The following is a 22,294-nucleotide window of genomic DNA, read 5'->3' on the forward strand; positions in this document are numbered from 1 at the left end:
GCTATTTAAACACGGACACATCACCAAAGAGTCTAAAGACATAAACAATATAAGTTTAATTTGTCAACGTATGTTAGTCGTATATATAACGTACAAATGTGAGCTTCATCGACACACCCATGTATTTGCGTGAGTGTTTTTTTAAATCATCATTTTAAAAAGTCAATTGGGCTGAGTCGTGCATCCTCTCCATCTTTACCCACAACTAACAGCGACCAAACATGTGGGAGGCTCAACTTCTGTTCGACACATTACAGAGCAACACGCTCCCATCCACTCCACCGTATGAAAGTAATCAATGCACAGCTGTCAACCCATACGGTTTACCCGTATTCTTGAACATGGAAATTTAGTTTTCTGGTCCAAACGGCGTACAGTAGTCTCACACCGACAAAACATTTTTTGTCAATTTGTTTGTGTTTCTCCCTTGCGATGGGTCTTTGTAGGATGAACGTTGAGATTCATAAGGATACGAAGTGACCAAAAATGTCTGAATTTGTCTGTAATAAGGCAGGGCACTGATAAGGGGTTGACAGGTATGTGAATGTTAGACGCATGACAGCCACATTTATATATTTATTAATTCTCAGAGCTGCGATTTAGCCGAATTAAGTGGGTTTATTTGTACATTCATTTCAGAACCAGCTTTAATCAAAGGCGGTTTGAAACATGGATTCGAACTTGGAATCTCAGTGGTTGCCGGCTTTGCGCTCCGACGGTCCGACACTTTGTGCCACCCAGCCCCCTTCCACAACAATATTGGTCGCGAAAGCCTACGTGCTAAACTGACAACAGGCTTCATTAATCCACCACACAGGGACAGCTGTTGAGATCCCCTGAATGGATTTTCAGCACGCTCATCAAACCCATTACACTTCAGTTTGACAATTCCCGCATTAACTTGTGAAATGGGTTTAGAAGTCTTGAACCCTGATGGCTCATTCATTCTCATTGAGTCCACCAACTCCACTCAATTCAACATGACTTACTACCCAACTCCTGCCTACCCTCTACAAAATATTCACATCTCGGTGAACCTCAACACATCCTGAAAATGCCAATTTGGTAAAAATGTCAGGCTCTTCGTTTCCTCTGTTATTTTTCTAACCTTTTTATTGTTTTACATTTAGGCTCACCAAACTGGAAACTTTTCATCTTCTACATCTGTCTGTGTGTACGTCTTTAGCCGTAGAGATGATTTAAGCCGGGTCAGTCCATATCTGCAACCTGGAAACATTTTCCAGACCCAGAACATCATCTCATCCAGTGAACTTCTGGCTATGGCTGTGGCTACGAGTGTGTGTGCTACCTTCCGGCCTACCAGCGACCAGAAACACATTGAGTGAGATATGAAGCCCTGTGTGCACGTGCAGTGCATCAATGTGTGATCCAATGGGGGTTGAGGAGTTATCGAATGGACACTGAGAGGTGATCGTGCGGAGGTTATGGAGTGGCTGAGTGGATGTTGAGCGATTGAGTGGAGGTTATGGAGTGATTGGGTGTAGGTTGATGAGTGATGGAGTGGAGTTTAGGAGTTATCGAGTGGAGTAATCACGTGGAACTTAAAGAGTGATTGAGTGGAGGTTGAGTGATTGAGTGGAGGTCATGGATTGACTGGGTGGAGTTTGAGTGATTGAGTGGAGGTTAAGTGATTGAGTGGAGGTCATGGATTGACTGGGTGGAGGTTGATGACTGATTGAGTGGTGGGTGATGAGTGATTGAGTGGAGGTTGAGTGATTGAGTGGAGGTTGAGTGATTGAGTGGAGGTCATGGATTGACTGGGTGGAGGTTGATGAGTGATTGAGTGGTGGGTGATGAGTGATTGAGTGGAGGTCATGGATTGACTGGGTGGAGGTTGATGACTGATTGAGTGGTGGGTGATGAGTGATTGAGTGGAGGTCATGGATTGACTGGGTGGAGGTTGATGACTGACTGGGTGGAGGTTGATGAGTGATTGAGTGGAGGTCATGGATTGACTGGGTGGAGGTTGATGACTGACTGGGTGGAGGTTGATGAGTGATTGAGTGGAGGTTGAGTGATTGAGTGGAGGTCATGGATTGACTGGGTGGAGGTTGATGACTGACTGGGTGGAGGTTGATGAGTGATTGAGTGGAGGTCATGGATTGACTGGGTGGAGGTTGATGACTGACTGGGTGGAGGTTGATGAGTGATTGAGTGGAGGTTGAATCAATTCTGGCAGCGGGAGAGTGGCATCCCCACCACCTGTCCCTCACTTAGCAGCACCATGTGCAGGCAGAACTGCTCCCTGTGAACACAAACCGCACCACACCACACGTCACACCGCACGTCACACCGCACGTCACACCACACGTCACACCACACGTTGCACTGCAAACACCGCATGTAACACCCCGCTACCCCGCACAATACACCTCGCACAGCACGCGTCACGCACCGCGCGTCACAATCCTCTTAACACCGCACGTCACACCCTGCGCAGCACACACCTGACACATCGCAACTCCATGTCACACCCTACATCACACCACCCACGTCCTCCTCTAGACACACACACACACCAACTACTCACGGGAGTTCCTGCAGCCTCATGAGCGGTGGCGTAGCCTTGATGCCAAGGGGCCTTGGTGCAATTAATGAAATGCCCCCCCCCCTTCCCCCCCTCTCTGTAGCCTGGCCCCTGGACCACTCTGACCCGTGGGTTCCCAGGGTACCAGCAGCAGCAGCCGCGTGCCACTACCCAGGGCATCGGCGGCGTCGTCACCCCGAGCTCACCCGTGCTCGACGAGGAGGTGGGTGATGCGGAGGCGCGCGACCCTCAGCGCGGAGGCGTCGTGCGACGCGCGGGGGGCTGCGAAGCGAAGGAAGTTCCACGCCAGCGAGCTCGGAGAGAAGCGCAGAGCCACGAAGCGCAGGGGGCCCAGGTCTCGCTCCAGGGCGAGGACCCGGGATGAGCCGCCGCCCCCCGGAACAAAGCTGTGCAGGCCCCTAAAGCCGCCCCCCCGGGGGAAGTGGAGGGGGGTGCGGAGGAGGAAACGAGACGGAGTTCATGTTATAGTAATAGGTTTTTACCCTTTCAACTGGTACAAAAACTGACACCTTTATACAAGGCATCATGTTTGCAATAACCACAACGCAAGCAGTCAAAATGCAAACAAAAAGAAACAACTCTGATGATGATACTGTCCTTGAAGTTGATTGGTCCACACCCGAGACAGCCTTTTGGCGTCATCTGGTCCAACACCATGTGAGACTGGGCTCTAAGAAAAGCTGTCTCGGGTGTGGACCAGTCAACTTCAAGGACAGTATCATCATCAGAGTTGTTTCTTTTTGTTTGCATTTTGACTGCTTGTGTTGTGGTTATTGCAAACATGATGCCTTGTATAAAGGTGTCAGTTTTTGTACCAGTTGAAAGGGTAAAAACCTATCACTATGTTTTGCCACTGGTAAAAGAGATGTCTCATAGTGGAGTTCATGTTGTTAATGACGTTGGCCACGGATTTCATCGTCAAGTTTTTGTTTTAGTCGACGATGACTACGAGTGGAAGAGAATCAAGCGTGACGTTTGGACTGCTGGACGATGACGAGACGACATTAGATAGCCCGAAGTGAAGACGTAGACTGAGATAATTTGGTAAATACTCTTAGGTTTTTCGGTAAAGTCACGTAGGTAAAAAATAAATAATAATAAAGAATATAAATGTAAATAAATAATGCGAAATAATAGAAAGAATATTTATATTATTTTTTTTACCTACGTGACTTTACCGAAAAACCTAAGAGTATGAATCCTTGCAGTCACGAAAGCTTCAAATCTAGAAATAATTTGGTAATGTTGTTAGAGACAACAGTGCACAGAGGAGGACCACCAATTACAAAGTCATTGTCTGTACATGTGTAGGGGTCTTACGGAGGAAATATGTGTCGAGCTGATATGTATGGGATCCTACGGGAAACTAGCACAGTGGGCGGGGCTACGTCAGTGCACGGGCAGGTGCCCTCTACGACGTCCGCGCTTCGGACGTTACGATCCCCCGGGGCCCCACCCCTCAGGGAGGGGGATGTATAAAAGGGGAATGTATCGGGGGGCTAGGGAGAGTTGGGTTAGCTAAGAAGAGAAGACGGAAGACGTCCGAGATAGAGCCCTGGTCTCCCCCTGGTACGCCGTCCTTGTCAGGACCGCGCAGGCTCGAGCCAGTGGCGTGGTGCCAGAGCCAGAGCCAGTGTTGGTCTGGACTCTGAGTACCGGGCCCGACTGACCAGTGTCGGGCCAAGATAGCCTCCCCTAGTCCACGAGAGGAGGACTCTGAGGCAGGCTAGGGTTAGCTAGGAGGTGTGTCCTCAGATAGACGGGTGAGGGGGCCAATACCCCCTCAAGTGTGTATGTCACAACGTTTGTTGTAATAAACCTCAGTGTGCCTCAACCCCGGGTGTCGACCTGTATTCGACGGTACTACACATGCACGTAAATCGATTTATCGAGTCCACAGATTGGCTGACCTGACAATATTTGTTGCGGGGGGAAAAAATTAAGTCCTCAGACTGAGACTTTGAATAAAATCCCACGGGTAGTCTTCGACTAGCCTGAAATACAAGTTTGATGGTCCCGAAAAGGGGTGCGTGTGAGCACCCAGGTGTGATCACTCACTGGAAGAGGACCATCTCGTTCGTCTCTCCTCTCTGCCCCATGAACTTGATGGTCAGGGAGCCCTTGATGGCCTCGCCAGCTATGTCGATCTCCACCAGCACGTAGGACACTACAAAGATCAACGACAAACACCCCCGCCACCCCCCCCCCCCCACCGTGTATCAATTAGCATAAGAGGTTAGCGAGCAACTAAATTGTAGGTTTAACACGTAGCAGGCTTTCGCGAGCAATATAAAGGTGTCAGTTTTGTACCAGTTTAAAAGGGTAAACCCCTACTATTATATTTTGCCACTGGTAAAAGCGATCTCATAGAATATCATCCATAATTTAGTTTTTTTTGGGTTAGAATACGTAAATAGAAATGTGACAATTTGTTACTAGTACAGCACATCGGTGTGTTGGAGAGCAAATCTACAACATTTACAATCTGAGTACGACGTTTCGCCAGAAGTTACAACTAGCATCATCAGGCGATAGATTTGTGGAGAAATCCCCCAACCGGAAATTGATACCCATTGTAATTCATAAGCATTAATTAATCCCACCCCCTTCGTAAGTGACGTCATCACATGTATCCCTCTATTTAAGGAACAAAACAGGATTTCTCCACAAATCTGGCTGTCGCCTGATGAAGCTAGTTGTAATTACTGGCGAAACGTCGTACTCAGATTGTAAATGTTGTAGATTTGCTCTCCAACACACCGGTGTGCTGTACTAGTAACGAATTGGCATGCTCAGTTTACGTGACAAACCTTATTAATTGGCTGTATCGGGTGGTGGCGAGTTTAACGACACATTTATATTTACGCGATCTAACCCCCAAAACCTATATTACGAAAGTGTAGATGATGGACCTTCAGGGTGGAGTGGTGGCGCGGTGGTTGGCACACTGCCCTATGAACCTGGCGACCTGACGGATTCCCAGGAACAGCTCCATTCATTGGCGAGCGAAACCTGAACCGATCCTGGGCTTCCTCCCTTCACCATCCTTACTGACCGGCGTGCTGAAGTATGTTCAGACAATCTCCATGACTGACACGCCACGGGGAGGGAGAACGTTCGCCCAGCGGCAAATTGACGAGGGGTTGCGAACTAACATTCAAACATGAGTCATGTCCGGCTGTTTTATTCTCTTCTTTCAGCGAGCGTGCTGTGTTTACGGGAAAACCGAACGCCAACTGCCAACTATCACGTTCCTCACCACGCAAGCGCTACTCACGTGCAGGGCACAACGGGGGGCCATTGTCTCCATTGTTCCGTCCTTCACGATCGTCTCTGTTGCGTTGCCTGGGCCCACGATGCTTAGAACTGTGGCGTCGGTCGATTTATCCGGTCTCGCTGAGTCATCCGTGGCAGAACAGAACTAATGCCCCATTCATTCTGCATGATGCATACATACCTTCGTCGTCATCACCGTGCACCACAGCCGAGCCATTGTCAGATGAAGACCTCCCCATGCTCTAATTATTGTTAATCATGTGCCACTGTAAATCCACTGCTGGATGAATGCCTGGAAATGCTGTCATGATCGTACGCAATGATCCATCCACTGTTGTATGAAGGCCTTCTCACACCATCACAATTTCTCCGAGCCCTGCCATACCACAATATATTTCCCTACTGCACTTGAATAGTCTCGTAGCTCTATCTGCATGGTAGCCATACACTCTGATGAGTTCTGATCCATTTGTCAAAGGAGGAATTATGAAATGACTCAAAACTGTATTATTAAGGCACAATCACATCTTTACACGTTCCTGCGGTCAACCTTTGCTTGGTGGGACGTCGCTCTTTATGTGTGTCGCCGACTCGCTAGATTTAGTGACTTCTTGGGTGTCTCTATTACCGAAACGTCGTAAAAGCGGCCTGCGACTTTTCTGAGATGAGGTCATGATGCAATTGCAGGTGTGCAGAACAAATGATTTGGTCGCACTGCATTGGCAAAGGATGCACAAGCACAAATAACAACAAACAAATCAACACATTCGTCGATAACACAGCCAAAAGCGAAAAATAAATATAATATGCGACGTTTTTGACAATGATCCTTCTTCATAGCCAATAAAATACATTTATACATACCTTCATCACCTATTTAAATTTTTTGCTCCTTTTAAGGCAGTGTTTTTGATTAATGTGTTGAGTTTTCAAGGTGTGTACAAGTATTCTGTTATCAGATTACTCTGAGGCTAAATTATCCCGTGCCATCTTTGACGTGTCGTTCTATTAACCGGCGGACACGTGGAACCGCGTTGAGATTGGTTTGGCGACTTTCTGCTTTTAAATGAGTTGGCGTCGCTGCCCGCCGCTCGGCCCTCACCGCAGTATGGGGGCGAGTGTCCCGTGAGCATGTGCAGAATCAGTGTGCTGTTGTCCGGCCACGTTTTCGGGTCTCGAACCGCGTCCACTGTAAAACACACAAGAACAAAGATTCACTATGAGACATCTCCTTTACCAGTGGCAAAATATAGTAGTAGGTTTTTACCCTTTCAACTGGTACAAAAACTGACACCTTTATACAAGGCATCATGTTTGCAATAACCACAACACAAGCAGTCAAAATGCAAACAAAAATAAACAACTCTGATAATGATATGCACTGTCCTTGAAGTTGATTGGTCCACACCCGAGACAGCTTTTCTTAGAGACTAGGCTCTTTCTTTTTGTTTGCATTTTGACTGCTTCTGTTGTGGTTATTGCAAACATGATGCCTTGTATAAAGGTGTCAGTTTTGTACCAGTTGAAAGGGTAAAAACCTACTACTATAAGAACAAAGATCTCCCCCACCCCCACGGTGAAGCCTGCACAGACTATCGGGGCAAGTGCTGTTTGTGAGCACCTACTAAGTCCGGAACGGTACATGCAGGGGGTGGCATGGCCCGCACCAGGGTCTGTTTGTACAACACACCAGGTGCTTATTTAAGGCTGATTCAATCCATAACTTGCCTTTCTTTATTATACCCTGGGCCTCTGCATCCTGGATTCTAGGGTTCTTGGGGTATCAGGGTCACAGGGTTCCAGATTCTTAAAAGGCCTGAGCTCCTAGGTTTTTGGGATCATTCAGGGATCTTGGCCATTAAACCTCCAGAGTCTCAGGGTCTCGGAGTGGCTCTCTCCGTGAATACCGGAGTGGCCCTCTTATTGAGTATCGGAGTGGCCCTCTTCATCATTATCGGAGTAGCCCTCTTCATGATTATCGGAGTGGCCTTCTCCATGAGTGCCGGAGAGGCCCTTTCCATGAGTACTGGAGTAGCCCTCTTCATGATTATCGGAGTGGCCCTCTCCATGAGTGCCGGAGAGGCCCTTTCCATGAGTACTGGAGTGGCCCTCTTCATGATTATCGGAGTGGCCTTCTCCATGAGTGCCGGAGAGGCCCTTTCCATGAGTACTGGAGTGGCCCTCTTCATGATTATCGGAGTGGCCCTCTCCATGAGTGCCGGAGAGGCCCTCTCCGTGAGTACTGGAGTGGCCCTTTTCATGATTATCGGAGTGGCCTTCTCCATGAGTGCCGGAGAGGCCCTTTCCATGAGTACTGGAGTGGCCCTCTTCATGATTATCGGAGTAGCCCTCTTCATGATTATCGGAGTGGCCTTCTCCATGAGTGCCGGAGAGGCCCTCTCCATGAGTACTGGAGTAGCCCTCTTCATGATTATCGGAGTGGCCCTCTTCATGATTATCGGAGTGGCCTTCTCCATGAGTGCCGGAGAGGCCCTCTCCATGAGTACTGGAGTAGTCCTCTTCATGATTATCGGAGTGGCCCTCTCCATGAGTGCCGGAAAGGCCCTCTCCATGAGTACCTGAGTGCAGGCCCAGGCGGGGGCACGACGCCGTGCGCTCCGTGCGGCACTCGAGGCAGCGTCCGGCGGCCAGGGCGGCGGCAGAGTCGCACGGAAAGGCGCGCAGCTCGCACGGAGAGCGCAGGGAGCTCAGCCACAGCCGCACGGCGCGCATGTGGTCGCAGATCATCGACTGGTAGCCTGCGTGGGGATGTGACGCACACGCGCACACGCCGACTTGAGCAGGGCACCGCTGAAAGTGACCACCGGTGTAGGCGTAGGGACCGCAAAGTTGCAACGAGGTGGCAGTACAGCATTGGCTTTACATGATTTATATATATCTGTGAATTGGTTCTGTTTGCGTGGAGTTTTGAATGTTTATGTGTGAATTTTCTCCTGGCACTGCAGTTTCCCACAACGTGTCAAAAACTAATAATTGGAACTGGCCAAATATGTATGTACGCTGAACTTCTTTCGCACCATATGCAGCCAACCGTGCTCAATGCAGGATCATGCTGCAAAATAGTGTTGACACTGTCAGGCTCTGTGCACAATTGAAGGCCGTGAGGTCCAATCAAGAGGTGGATGAAGGGCCGCAACTGCTGAGATCCGACATTTGAAACTGGGTTATGGCCACCTGGGGGTTAAATCAGGTTCTCAAGTGTATCATGTTGATCGACTGCACACACACGGACACACACAGAAAACCCATCATATTAAATGTGGGTTGACATATAATAAACATTCTTTGCAGGGCATATCAAAGGCGTGTCTCTAGTGTGGGAAGTATATTCAGATTTAGATTTCTGACGTCATCTTCCCAAGGCTGAAACAAGTTGGTGAGCTGCTGGCTACGATGATCACGAAGAAACATTTTTTTCGTATCATTGCCGATCACAGACTTTTTTTTTTTACCAAACCCTCCACATCCAGGTTGATCATCGCCACCATTCACATAGAAGTCCACGTGGCCCACGGGTTGTCGGAGACCGAAATCTGAGAAACGCAGATACACAACAACAAACGTATCAACACCATGGACACAGCAGCCTGTACTATTAAAACAAACGTTTCCTCCCATCGAAGGTTTATCACGACATTGCTATCAGCATCATCAGGTCACGGAGACAACGAATCAGATCTCTCGCAGAGCAGCGCAACCCTTGGTGTTCAGAGATCATCTCGCGGAAGCAGATACTGCAAAACTACTTCTGAGATCTGTTTGAGTGAACTATAGTGCAGGCAGTAGGTGGAAGCACTACCACACTCACCCTGCCACAGAGATTAATTTTCGTTCACAGTTACAAATAATATTTGTAATTCCAAAATCCGGAATTAAATTTAATTAAGTCCTGAACCAAATTTCGTTCAATTGTGTGTTTCTGATATGAACCCAGGCTCTCATGAGCCACTCAGCCAAGTTAATTTATTCAAAGTTGATTAAAGACATAATCAACAGAGGTCCTCCATTGGGGCCTTATGGCCATCATCTGTGGCCCTCTATTGGGGTCTCATGGCCATCATCTGTGGCCCTCCATTGGGGTCTCATGGCCATCATCTGTGGCCCTCCATTGGGGTCTCATGGCCATCATCTGTGGCCCTCCACTGGGGCCTCATGGCCATCATCTGTGGCCCTCCATTGGGGTCTCATGGCCATCATCTGTGGCCCTCCACTGGGGCCTCATGGCCATCATCTGTGGCCCTCTATTGGGGTCTCATGGCCATCATCTGTGGCCCTCCATTGGGGTCTCATGGCCATCATCTGTGGGCCTCCATTGGGGTCTCATGGCCATCATCTGTGGCCCTCCACTGGGGCCTCATGGCCATCATCTGTGGCCCTCCACTGGGGCCTCATGGCCATCATCTGTGGCCCTCCATTGGGGTCTCATGGCCATCATCTGTGGCCCTCCATTGGGGTCTCATGGCCATCATCTGTGGTCCTCCATTGGGGCCTCATGGCCATCATCGGTGGCCCTCCACTGGGGCCTCATGGCTATCATCTGTGGCCCTCCATTGGGGTCTCATGGCCATCATCTGTGGCCCTCTACTGGGGTCTCATGGCCATCATCTGTGGTCCTCCATTGAGGTCTCATGGCCATCATCTGTGGCCCTCCATTGGGGCATCATGGCCATCATCTGTGGCCCTCCATTGGGGCCTCATGGCCATCATCTGTGGCCCTCTACTGGGGTCTCGAGGGCCTTATCTCTGGTCCCCCTTTGGGGGCCCAGCGCTCCACTCAGCCGGCTCCGGTTCTCACTGTCGCCGTCCGTGTGAATGGCGTCCACGAAGGCGGCGTCACTCGGATCGAGTCGCTCTGCAGGGCCGACCTGGGAGAAGCCGGGACTTGCGGGGTCGAGGGCTGAGTGAGGCAAGGGGCAGAGGTCGGAGGTCAGGGGGGTGGGGGGGGGGGAGTGTGGGTAGAGGAGTGATATGGCACATTAGGGGGTACAGCTGGTGGTGCATCTACCAGTCATCTTAGTCAGCCAACCCATGGCACCTGCTGGGTCTGTCCCGAGACCTCCTGTCGACACTTCACGTGGCCTCAAAGTGCACCTGGCCTGGCACAGGCACCGTGGTGACATTACCGTCACTTAGTGGCGAATGACGGGTATTGGTATTGATATGATAAGAGCAGTAAAATGTCATCATTATGATTACCAAACATCACCAACATCAGATATGGTCAAAACCACTGCTGGATAAAGGCTTCCCACAAGCCGTATAACATCACATTGTGCTGCACTGCCCTCTGTTGCCCACCACAGAGCCACAGCCTTGCATCCGTCTGTGACAATTTGGTGTGCGTCACGGTAGCCCATTGCAGCACTCTCCAGGCTCGAGCCCAATTCGTTTTCGAGATCTTAACAAGACCAGGCGCATGTCAGATGATTTGGTAAAAGGCTGTGAAAACCTGGAGAGTTGGGACAATTGGTCAATTCAGTTGGTTAATCGACTAGAAGTTGTAATTTGACAGCTCTCGCCGTGGTTGACGACTCTCTCTGCCCCCTAAAGGCTGAAAACCCCCATAAGCCACGCCCAGCCTGACGCGGTTGGCCATGCCGATGACGTCACCAAGTCCCGCTCATCACTCCCCGTCCAGCGGCACATGTGAAAACAGAAGCGAGGCTATTTTTTTTCTCCCAACTATTTGTGTTTATCTGATTAGTTGAATACAGTAATCGAACCGATAATTAATCGATAGTGAGAAATTACTTAGAGCGGTGTTCTTCATTGCAAGGCAGCTCCTGGTGGCCTTTAGTGCGGCCCCCCCCGACACAAAACACAAACGGTGACACCCCCCCCCCCCCCTCGGAAAATTAGAGAAGAACGCTGACTTAGGGGCCGTCCATAAATGACGTCACGCGATTTTGGACGATCCCCCCCCCCCTAGTCACACGGCGTCACAAAAAGTCAGACCCCCCCTCAGATATGACGTCACAAAGCTCTGCCCCCCTCCCCCCCCCAAAAAATAAAACATGCTTCAAATCGCTTTAAACTTTTGTCATTGTAGTGCGTATTTAACGTGGCGCTGCACTCTGATGTTGTAGGAGAAAACATTTATTAAAAAGTCTATTTACACTATGGGAACCTCATTTGCCAGTAAAAATATGATAATTGGTTTTTTACCCTTCTATCTGGCAACAAAACTGACACCTTTTTACAAGGAGTCATGTTTGCATAGACCGCAATACCTGCAGTCATAATACAAACAAAAGAACATAACTCTGATAATGTGCACTGTCCTTGAAGTTGATTGGTCCACACCCGAGACAGCTTTCTTTAGAGCCTAGTCTCACATGGGTTGGACCAGATGACGCCAAAAGGCGCACAACTCAAAGACAATGCACCATCAGAGTATGAGAGCTCGGGGCAAGCATCTACACTATGTGAGACTAGGCTCTAAAGAAAGCTGTCTCGGGTGTGGACCAATCAACTTCAAGGACAGTGCACATTATCAGAGTTATGTTCTTTTGTTTGTATTATGACTGCAGGTATTGCGGTCTATGCAAACATGACTCCTTGTAAAAAGGTGTCAGTTTTGTTGCCAGATAGAAGGGTAAAAAACCAATTATCAAAGTCTATTTAATTAAGTAGAACGTGTTGTCTATATTTATTTAAAGTTGCGCATTTTGATGCGACGTCACATTTCTCAACCCCCACCCCCCCATCGTCACACATCGTCACAAATGTCTGACCCCGCCCTCCCCCCTAGGTGCGTGACGTCATTTATGGACGGCCCCTTTGGGGTTTGGTGCGTGAGCTGGGCGCGCGCGCACCCACCGGTGATGCGGCCGAGACGACCCTGGAAGCTTTGGCCCACGAAGCCGGCCACGTGCGCGCCCAGGCTGGCCCCCACCAGGTGCAGCGACTTCTCCCGTGCACCCACCTCTGGGGTCTACAGGTAGTGGTGGTGGTGGGGAGGCAGGAAGGGTGCACACGCGTGCACAATAACCAACTCCCCCCCCCACCCCCACATAGGGTGCTTCAAAAAATGTTAACACTTCCGTGAATTTGTAATAATACCGCAAGAAATGTACCTCCGGGGTTCTGGAGACCACCTGGAGAAGATTCCAGGCGTGCGTTGACAATGATGGCGAACAAGTGAAGACTCTGACTTTTTAAAGTTATTGACATACATTTTTTGTATCATGTCACAGTGTATTATCCGTTCTTTTTCCATTAAAAACGATAGTCCCATATAAGTGTTAAAACAAGTTTAAGCACCCTGTATAGCACTCATTCCAGGATTATTTATATCACTACAAAGACTAAGACCCTCTCCCTCCCCGTATACCCTTAACAGACTGTTGTGGAAAGTTCTGTTCGTGAGCACCTCCTATGAAGGCCAGAACGGCACACGATTAGTCGGTGTAACCTGCACCACGCCCGACCTGCCTTTGTATCCCCAGTTCTGATATTTACACATTGCATCTGGTACTCATTTAAGACTGCGTTGACCTAGGGGAGGCACAGGAAGAGTTCAGATATTTGACACTGATGGTGACCGTGATCGGGAATTGAACTCCGGTTGCCGGGTTCGTAGCGCAGTGCACACAATGAGGACAATGACAATGAAGACAACGAAGATGGTGAGTGATGTTCTTCCGCGTGTTGCGAACGCGTTCCTCTTGGCGATTTCTTCTTTGTCGCTAATGGTTGTGACAACGTGATGATGACGATGATGCTCGTGATGAACGTAATCATGATGACAATGAAGTCGATGGCGTCGACGTTCGTTAAGACCCGAGCTCGTTCCCCGCGGCGGTGACGATGACGACGACGACGAGGACGACGACGAGGCGCGTCCCGGGCTGGACTCTCACCGTGAGGTCCCTAACGAGGGCGGTGGTGGCGGTGGCGGCGGCGGTGCGCGCGTATCGCACGGCACGCGAGTACGAGCTGCTCGCGCCCTTGATCCAGTCGACCGCGATCACGTTCATGCGGCCCTGGGACGCCTCCAGCACCGCCGCCGCAATCCCCTCGATCCAGTCCGGCTCCGTGCCAGACACGCGGTACCTGGACACGTTGAACTTCTTTCGCACCGTACGTAGCCAGCCGCGCGCTAATCGGAGGTGTGGGGGAAGCGCAACAAACTGGGCACAAACAACTGTTCTTAAAAAATGCGGTTTCAATCGAGATGATTTACAAGTGCATAGCTCCAGTGGGTGCCTGTTAGCGGAAGGAAGAACGTTCCAGAAGGGCGCAGAAGCGCATTTGAAAGTGCGCGATGCAGTGGACCGTCTTTGTTCGATGGACAGCCGAAAGCTGCTGCGAGGATGACCGGAGTTGGCATGATGATGGTTTAGGCTCCTTGACGAGGTCAGCAAGGTCTTGTGGGTTATTTGTGGCGGCAAGCATTTTGTGTGTAATGAGTGCGACCTTATAACGGATTCGGGGTCACAGTCCTTTCAACGTACATACCCACGTCCATTATAAATGTGTGTGTGTATATACATATGGTATACAGTGGGGAGTGGTGGTGTAGCGGTTAGCGCGCTGCGCTACAAACCTGGCGACCCCGGTTCGATTGCTGCTGACGGCCAACACCAGTGGCGATTATCTGAACCGGTCCTGGGCCTCGCCTAGATCGACTCAGCCTTAAATGAGTACTGGTGCGGTGTAGAAACATCGCTACTTGGGAGACAAAGGCGTGGTGTTGGCCACCCCCCCCCCCCCGTGTGCCGTGCCGGCCTTTATAGGTTACACGGGGGGGTCTTTGTCTTTGTATACAGTAAGCGTATGGGTGGATACCAAACGAAGATCAGCCAGACGGTGTTGGTGGCAGTGCACGTGGCCCGTGATAGCGACGGTCGGTGGATCACACGAATGTTGTGAAACTCACTTTCCATTGAGCTGTGAAGAGGTGCCCATACCCTGACTCTCCAGGAGCAGGAGTTAAAGCAAACATGTGGACTCCATCTGTTTCAGCTGAATGGGAAAGAGTGTTGCTTCCTCGCGCGCGTGGGGTTTTATTTTCCTCTAGAAGCCATGGTTTCCCTCCCACATGATTTATTGGCTGAAAACATCTTAACATATATATAGAGGACCGCAGAACTTGGGCAATTGCTGGCGCCGCTTCGCTCACGCAGCTACGTCCTTTCCCCGTGTGTCTGTGGTTCCTCTTCATAGCTCTGAGTTTTATTTATCTTTGAGAGTGAGCAAATACTATCGAGGGCGTCACGAGTTAACGGTGTTTTCTGGACACGCTCCCATCAGTGAGCTCCTCCGAGCGGCCGAGGCTGCGTTGGCTGTGTCACGTAGCCCGCATGCCCAGCCACTGCAAGCTTGAGCATCTTGGCAGGATATTGGGGGCTAAACGGGCGCGGCACGAGCTCGAGGAGAGATGTTGGTACAGGAGGATGTGGAGCTAAGTGGACCCTGTCGACGACTGGGTACCAGCGGTGTCAATAACGGCCTCTGCGAAGGAGGCTCCTAAAAATACGAGGGCCTATGGGTTAATCCGGCCCTGGTTATACTTTACTCCCATCGCTCCCGTGCCTATATGCTCCCCACTTTTAGCGACCCGCAATCTCGAGCACGGTGAAGTATGGTCAAATAACTCCCACGACTCGCACGGCGTGATTGTAGGTCCTCAACCGGGCGGGGGGGGGGGGGTTGACAAAATGACTGTGGACTGTTCATGTACGCGGGAAGAGCCGTGTTTTTGTCGGTGCAGCATACCCGTGAATGAGGATGGTCGTGGGCAGAGTGGCGTTGAAGCCCGCCCTGGCGAGGCGCTCCTTCAGCAGCAGGATCCGCTTGCGCCTCGCCTCCTCGTCTCCTGGGTCTGTAGGATCAGGGCTTCCACCATCACCGGCACCACCACCACCACCTCCAACGGGACGACCATCATCGACAGGACTCTGTTAGTGCCGCCTCCAAGCAAGAAATGCCACCAGCACCGCCCCAAACTGCTGCGGTGCCCGTGGCCTAGCGCGTTCACATGTTTGTAGATGCACAGGTTCAAGGTTTGAATCTAGCGGCCGCCCTGGTTATTGCTGCGGGTATATTAACCGCAACATTTCCGTCGCGTGCTTCAGCGACGTCATTCGCAAGAGTAAGAAATTATTTGCCTGCGCTACGGTCCAGATTTGTCAAATTTGAAAAAAACTAAACACAAATTACTCAATTGGGATAATACGTTGCAATCATCGCCCCTACTACAAAAACTTGGCAGGACCCTACTGTGTCATGAGACTCGGTGAGGCTTTCCTGGGTAAACAAGCATTATAATAGTGCTGACACGGCATCCACCAGCGCAGCCAAAAGAAGACCACCACCACCGCGAACAACCACCACTACCTCTACCAGCCCCAACAGCACCCACCAAATTTCACCCCCATCAACGTTTTCTCGCACCAAAACTCCACCACTTCTACCATGACCACCTCTACCGTCGTCCCCATTCAAACCATCATCATCACTGCCAACATTTACTTGGAGCCAAATACCATCGCTGCCTCTCCTGCCACCACCTCTACCCCGAGAAGCACGAGAAATATCAGCGTCATTAACCAAACGGCTTTCACCACCACTACCTCCTCCACCATACACAGGTGGAGTTAGAAACTTCCGATGGGGGGGTAGGGAGTAGGGGGGGGTACCAAACTTTAAATATTTTTAAATGAGACCCTACACTCAAAGAAATAAAAATATTGCGTGTTTGTTTTTTATCTGGTAGAAACATACAAACCAGTGGAAACACCACCACAACGACCGCCAATTGACCACTATTACTCCAGCACACTTACCACCAGCCAAACCAACATCGCAGCCTTCTTACCACTACCACCACCAAGCCCATCCACCAATAATTAACTCTACCGCCACCACCATTACCACCACGACCACTAAGTACCTCCACCAGCCTCACCGTCGTCACCATCAACGGCAGCAGCAGCAGCAGCGGCTCCAGCATCTTGGTCAGCATCGCTGTCGTAGCTCGGGAGCAGGTAATATCGGCAGCGCACGCTGGGCGCAGTGGTGGGCTCCACCTTCCAGGAGGCGAACTCGTCGGGCTCGGGGTCGGGGTCACGGCTGAGCTCCGAGGGGTCACCAGGTTCCCGGTGGTCGCGGGCCGTGAAGATGACGTGACGCACGTGGGGCTTGGCGTGGCCCCTGACCATCTCGCTCAGCGTCGCGCGCTGAAAGTGAGGGCAGGTGGAGGTGGCACGGGCCCGCTCTGTGGAGGAAACCCACAGGTAACAGAAGGTAAGAGGTGCAGCCCTCCAAGTGCTTGCTCCACAACACTGCTGGCGGAAGGACCTGGGTCCACTACAGGGAGCTCTCGAGGTAATTCCAAGAATAGTAATAATGTTGCATTTTCTAATGATGACGTCACCCTGCTGCTGCTCTATATAAGAACGGGAGACAGAGCAGAGCCTCACCATTCTGGCGAATTGCCCGATGATGCTGGATGCAATTACCAGCGAAACGTCGTACTCAAATTGTAAATGTTGTGGTTTCACTCTTCAACACACCGGTGGGCTAAAGCAGTGAACTATTTGTCTTTTGTCAACGTGACACTTTTTTACTGATTGGCCGTGTCGGGTAGTGGAGGGTTACGACACATTTATAAATAACGCGATCTAAACCCAAAAACGTTGATTATGAATAATATTGGTCGCAAAAGCCTGCTACTTGTTAAACTGATTTTCTAGAGCGTCGTCGTTCACGCAGATTGCGTCTATCACAATCGTCGAGGAAGGCGGCAGCCGCCAGACGGTGACCAGGCGCCACCAACATTCGCCCAAGGTCGGCAGTCCTCTATACGTTAAGATGTTTTTAGCCAATGAGCGTTTAGGGATCAATGAATCAATCAAGTCGTTATTTATATAGCACTGTTTTGTGCAAAGGATGACATTCAAAGTGCTGTACAGATATAAAAAACATTGTTAAAATACTAAATTGCAAGAGGAATAAAAGCAATTTCCATACAACACAAAATAACATTATAATAAATTGCTATCGAAAGCATATTAAAAAAACAACACTATAAAATAATTTTAAATTAAAGCAAGCTTAAAAAGGTGATTCTAGATTTGAAGCTTTTAAAAAGGTGAGTTTTTAGATTCAACTTTAAATTGCTTGATGATTGTAAAGCCCTCAAATCACGTGGCAGGCTGCTCCACGGGCGAGGAGCACGCAACACTGAAGGCCGCCTTCTCCGTGAGTTTGGGTCCTGGCCCTTGGAACGACTAAAAGACCGGACCCGTGGGATCTGAGGGATCTTGTTGGTTCATATCCAAAAAGGCATGTGCGAGTACCCAGAACAAAAAAACCCCACGCATGCGAGGGCGCAACACACTGTGAACAACAATAAAGCCAAACTCTGCAGTCCTCTAAATATGATGTTTTGAGCCAATTCATGAAGTAGGCATGTGGGAGGAAACTGGAGCACCTGGATGTTACAGATGCGTACCTTTGGTATTCGCGCCAATCTTACAGCACAAGGCTCTCACGAAAGTCGCAATGTTTCACAGACTGCTGTGGTCGTCTGCCTATAGTGAACAATGCTGCTTTGTGGTTTTACTTAAGTAATTTGGGGATGCTTTTCAATTTAGGATAACCTTTATTGTGATGCCTGCATGCATTGCCAACGGCTACTGCAAAGCAGATGTCGTGCGCATATAGTTGTTGGGGCATTAACCAGGGCGGCCGCTGGTATCGAACCGCGAGCCTCTGCAACACCGCACAACTGCTCGACCATGTCACCGCCCTGGACTCAATTTGTAGATCCTCAAAAAATGTGGATTGTATTGCACACTTATCGGTGCTGTGAATGTCGGTTTGTACTTTGCCACTTACTGAGGATACCTACCTTATAAGGCACAGACATACTACTGAACCATACGCTCACACGGCGACCCATAAACTCCCAACGAGACCCATAGCCTTGCACTAAGATGCATAGACTCGCACGGAGACCCATAGACTTATACAGAGGCCCACAGACTCACACAGAGACCCACAGACTCAAAGAAACCCATAGGCTTACACAGAGACCCACGGACTCGCACAGAGACCCACGGACTCGCACAGAGACCCACGGACTCGCACAGAGACCCTCAGACTTACACAGAGACCCACAGACTCACACGAAGACCCATAGACTCACATGGCGACCCACATGTCGCTTATATAACAACATTTTGATTAGTATAAGATGATTTGGGGAGAGAGTGGTGGTGCTTAAGTTGGCGCACTGCACCATGAACCTGGCGAGCCGAGTTCGAATCCTGGCCACGGCTAACATCAGCGGTGATTGAGATCTGAACTTGTTGTGGGCTCATCGCCTACTTCTCCAATCCGCACTGATGAATGTGGTGAAGTATGAGCGAACAACCTCCACTATCAACGTGGAGTGGGGAGGTCTTCATCCAGCGGTGGATTGATGGAGTACTGCTATTTAATCAGCCCGAAATCAATCCACTGCTGGATTAAACCCCTCTCCAACCTGCCACCATCTCTCTCGATCCTGCAATGTAACGGCCCGCATACCATCTGCACACGAGCTGATTTAATTGCTCCATCTCCGCGGTTGACGTTCTCTCTGTTGCGCACCTCCCAGAGTTATATCTCCTGGTTCTTATAGCAAACCCAGACACGTACCTGCCATGCAGATTAGCGCCACTTGAACCATCGCCACGACCAAATTCTTGGCCATCACCGTATGGTGAAATCTTGCGCCCGCGTGGGTTAGAGGAGGAGACGCACACACAAATGTGCAGGTCGCAGCGCGCACGAAAACGGATCACACACCGAGCTCGATTAGAAGTCACTAGGTCTCGGCATGCCGTACGGCTGAGCCTGGCACATTGTTTGCTGGGGCTCACGGTGTCCTTTTTTTCCACGCAGTTGTTGTTGACCCGTGCACTGGTTTCCCCGGCTTGTTTCGGAGCCAATGAGCTGATGGAGCATTTCGTGAGGACGCCCCCCACCCACAAGTCTCCACTACTATTGCCAACAACGACCCACACAATTGTGACCCCGGCCATTGGCTTCCCGTGAGAGTCTCAACGGAAGAAAGAGGCACGTGGGGACAATGCACTATCTGTGTCGAGGTCCCATGATATCGGTGTTGTTATTACTAATGATACAAAACAGCAACTTGGCAAGAAGTGAACAAATTCACAAGGAGTCCATAACCGGCAGTATTGTGAGAAATGTTAGCTAGCCGTCGGGACAATTACGCCTTTAACAAAGACACCGCACGAATGTGATGGTTCAATTTAAAGTTGTGAGCCCAAGTGGATTTGTCGTGATTGGTTAAGTTGGTTTACTCCACGCTTTCACAAGCACGTGGCATTGTTGTTCACGACCAAGCTCATCGTGTTGGAGGTTCTTGATCCAGCGAGCACATTCGACGCTGGCACGCTGATGGCAGGACGAATTTTTGGAATGTAAAATGCAGAGAGGATAGACTTAACGCTGCTATCGACGGGCATACCAAAGTGATGGAGCACACTATGCTCGTGCGCATTGTGCCGGGAATTGCTGTCCACTAGGGGGACACGTGTCCTTCAAGACCTACCTTAGAGAGCATCGGCTTTAAATGAGCACCGAGCGTGATTGATGATGATGATGATTTAACCCCAGCATCCTAGCTTCAGTTCCTGGTCATGCACATCAGTGGCGAGGAAGGACTTAATTCATTTGGAGCTGTTCGGGACTGACATTTGGGAAACAATAATTATAATTTAAATGCATTAAGCACCCTTAAACAATCGTTCTCAGGGCACTGAGTATTTCCCCGCTGTTGTTGGGTTGGGTCCAGGCAGTTGTGAGTTTCGGGGGTGGTGGGGCTGGAAAATATTATTTTAAATTTTTAGACCTGGTGGTGAGTGATATCTTAACCTGCCCTGTGTCTTCCCTAGGTCGACTTTGCCATACATGAGTACCTGGTGCAGTCTGTATACTCGCCAGTACTGGGAAGACAAAGGCGGGCGGGAATTGTACTACTTTTCAGTTATTTGTGTACCATGATTGCCTTAATAGGTGCTTCCTGACAGCACTTGCCTCTGCAGCCTGAGGTTGTCTAGTGATTGATGATTTGCATCAACATCAGAACCGGGGAGACAAAGGCGGTCGGGCGTGGTGCTGCTGCGTGTTGAAAATACTAACAGTTTTATAAATAATTGTCGTTTATATACTTGGTTCTCTCGGTAAAGCCACGTAGAAGGGAAATAACAAAATAATATAAATATAAAAAATTATATTTTGATATATATTCATATTATTTTATTATTTCCCTTCTACGTGACTTTACCGAAAGAACCAAGAATATGAATCCCTGCAGTCACGAAAGCTTTAAATCAAAATATAATTGTCGTTTATGCAAACTGCATCTCACAATCGCTGAGAAAGCTGCGAGCTCTGCAGTCCTCTATATATGAAGATGTCTTCGGCCATTTAATGAGCATTTATACATTTTGGAGTAAACTGGATGGATTTCCACTGTTGACTTTCCGTGCAGTGTGGTGCAAATTTTTGCTTTCATCCCATACAGAAGCGACAGATGATGTCGGTCCACATCGTTGCTGCATCGCATCCTCCTGGCAGACCCAGAGGGTATTTAGCATCTCCACGACGCTTGTCCCGCCGACCCACGGGACAGTGAAATGTCATAATCGTGCGTGATCCACCAAGCCTGGCTGCCTGCAGTGCGGTAACGACACGGGATGCAGCAGAGCCACCACCACCACCGCCTACCGCCCGTTTTAAGTCGTGTGCGGTGGGGGGGGCTTGTATGTATGTTGAACTTATTTTGCACCCTATGTAGCCAACCACGCTCATCGGAGGTGCGGCCTTAATAGACACTCGCAAACAGCCCCTTCTCCCCCGACAAACATTTTTTTTGTATTTTATCACGTAAGTCCCACTGAGCTATATAGCTCTTTATCAGAAGCCACATGGCTATCACATACGATATCGCAACGAATTGTTATGTGGACATATGTGGAGGCAAAAAACTAGAGGACCTGGAGAAAAATCCACGCGACCACTGACAGAGAGAGACAGGCAAACTCCAAATATTCAGCAGGCATCATGGTCGTGATGGAGCCCACGACCTCCTGTGCACCAGGCGAGAGTCAACATCCCATAGCCACAGCGTGTCAGGGACGTGGAGCCCACGACCTCCTGTGTGCCAGGCGAGGGAGTTAACATCTCATAGCCACAGCGAGTCAGGGACGTGATGGAGCCCACGACCTCCTGTGCACGTGGCGAGGGAGTCAACATCTCATAGCCACAGTGGCTCCGCCCCTTCGTCTTCCGGGGCCGTGAGAGTCGCCGGTGATTGGCGGAGGGTGGTGGCGTCACCGTGACGCGGGGGCGGTCAGGAGAGCGGCTCAGCCAATGGGGAGCTCTGCCTGCGGTGGCGTGGGACGC

The 22,294-nt window shown here is 50.0% G+C and overlaps 1 protein-coding gene across 1 annotated transcript; it reads right to left on the minus strand.

The window, feature by feature from the left end:
- Positions 1–31: 31 nt before the first annotated feature.
- LOC144728555 (phospholipase A1 member A-like) lies at positions 32–19,738 on the minus strand. Its single transcript, XM_078608065.1, has 12 exons — positions 19,517–19,738; positions 16,779–17,087; positions 15,587–15,737; positions 13,729–13,921; positions 12,686–12,800; positions 10,662–10,763; positions 9,319–9,399; positions 8,425–8,604; positions 6,948–7,034; positions 4,628–4,736; positions 2,755–2,967; positions 32–2,266 (listed from the first exon to the last, which is right to left on the minus strand). The coding sequence occupies exons 1-12, from the start codon at positions 19,569–19,571 to the stop codon at positions 2,188–2,190; spliced, it is 1,674 nt and encodes a 557-aa protein (XP_078464191.1). The 5' UTR covers positions 19,572–19,738; the 3' UTR covers positions 32–2,187.
- Positions 19,739–22,294: the final 2,556 nt, after the last annotated feature.

Source organism: Lampetra planeri, chromosome 29 (genome assembly GCF_965212315.1).
Source record: "Lampetra planeri chromosome 29, kcLamPlan1.2.h2, whole genome shotgun sequence".
Classification (NCBI taxonomy): domain Eukaryota; kingdom Metazoa; phylum Chordata; class Hyperoartia; order Petromyzontiformes; family Petromyzontidae; genus Lampetra; species Lampetra planeri.

Coding starts and splice junctions, on each gene's coding strand:
- LOC144728555 (XM_078608065.1), bottom strand. CDS start 19,571: ATGGCCAAGAATTTGGTCGTGGCGATGGTTCAAGTGGCGCTAATCTGC. Junction 15,738..16,778: donor TGCCGTTGATGGTGACGACG/GTGAGGCTGGTG, acceptor GTCCCGTTGGAG/GTGGTGGTGGTGGTGCCGGT. Junction 13,922..15,586: donor ACGACCATCCTCATTCACGG/GTATGCTGCACC, acceptor CAACGTGTCCAG/GTACCGCGTGTCTGGCACGG.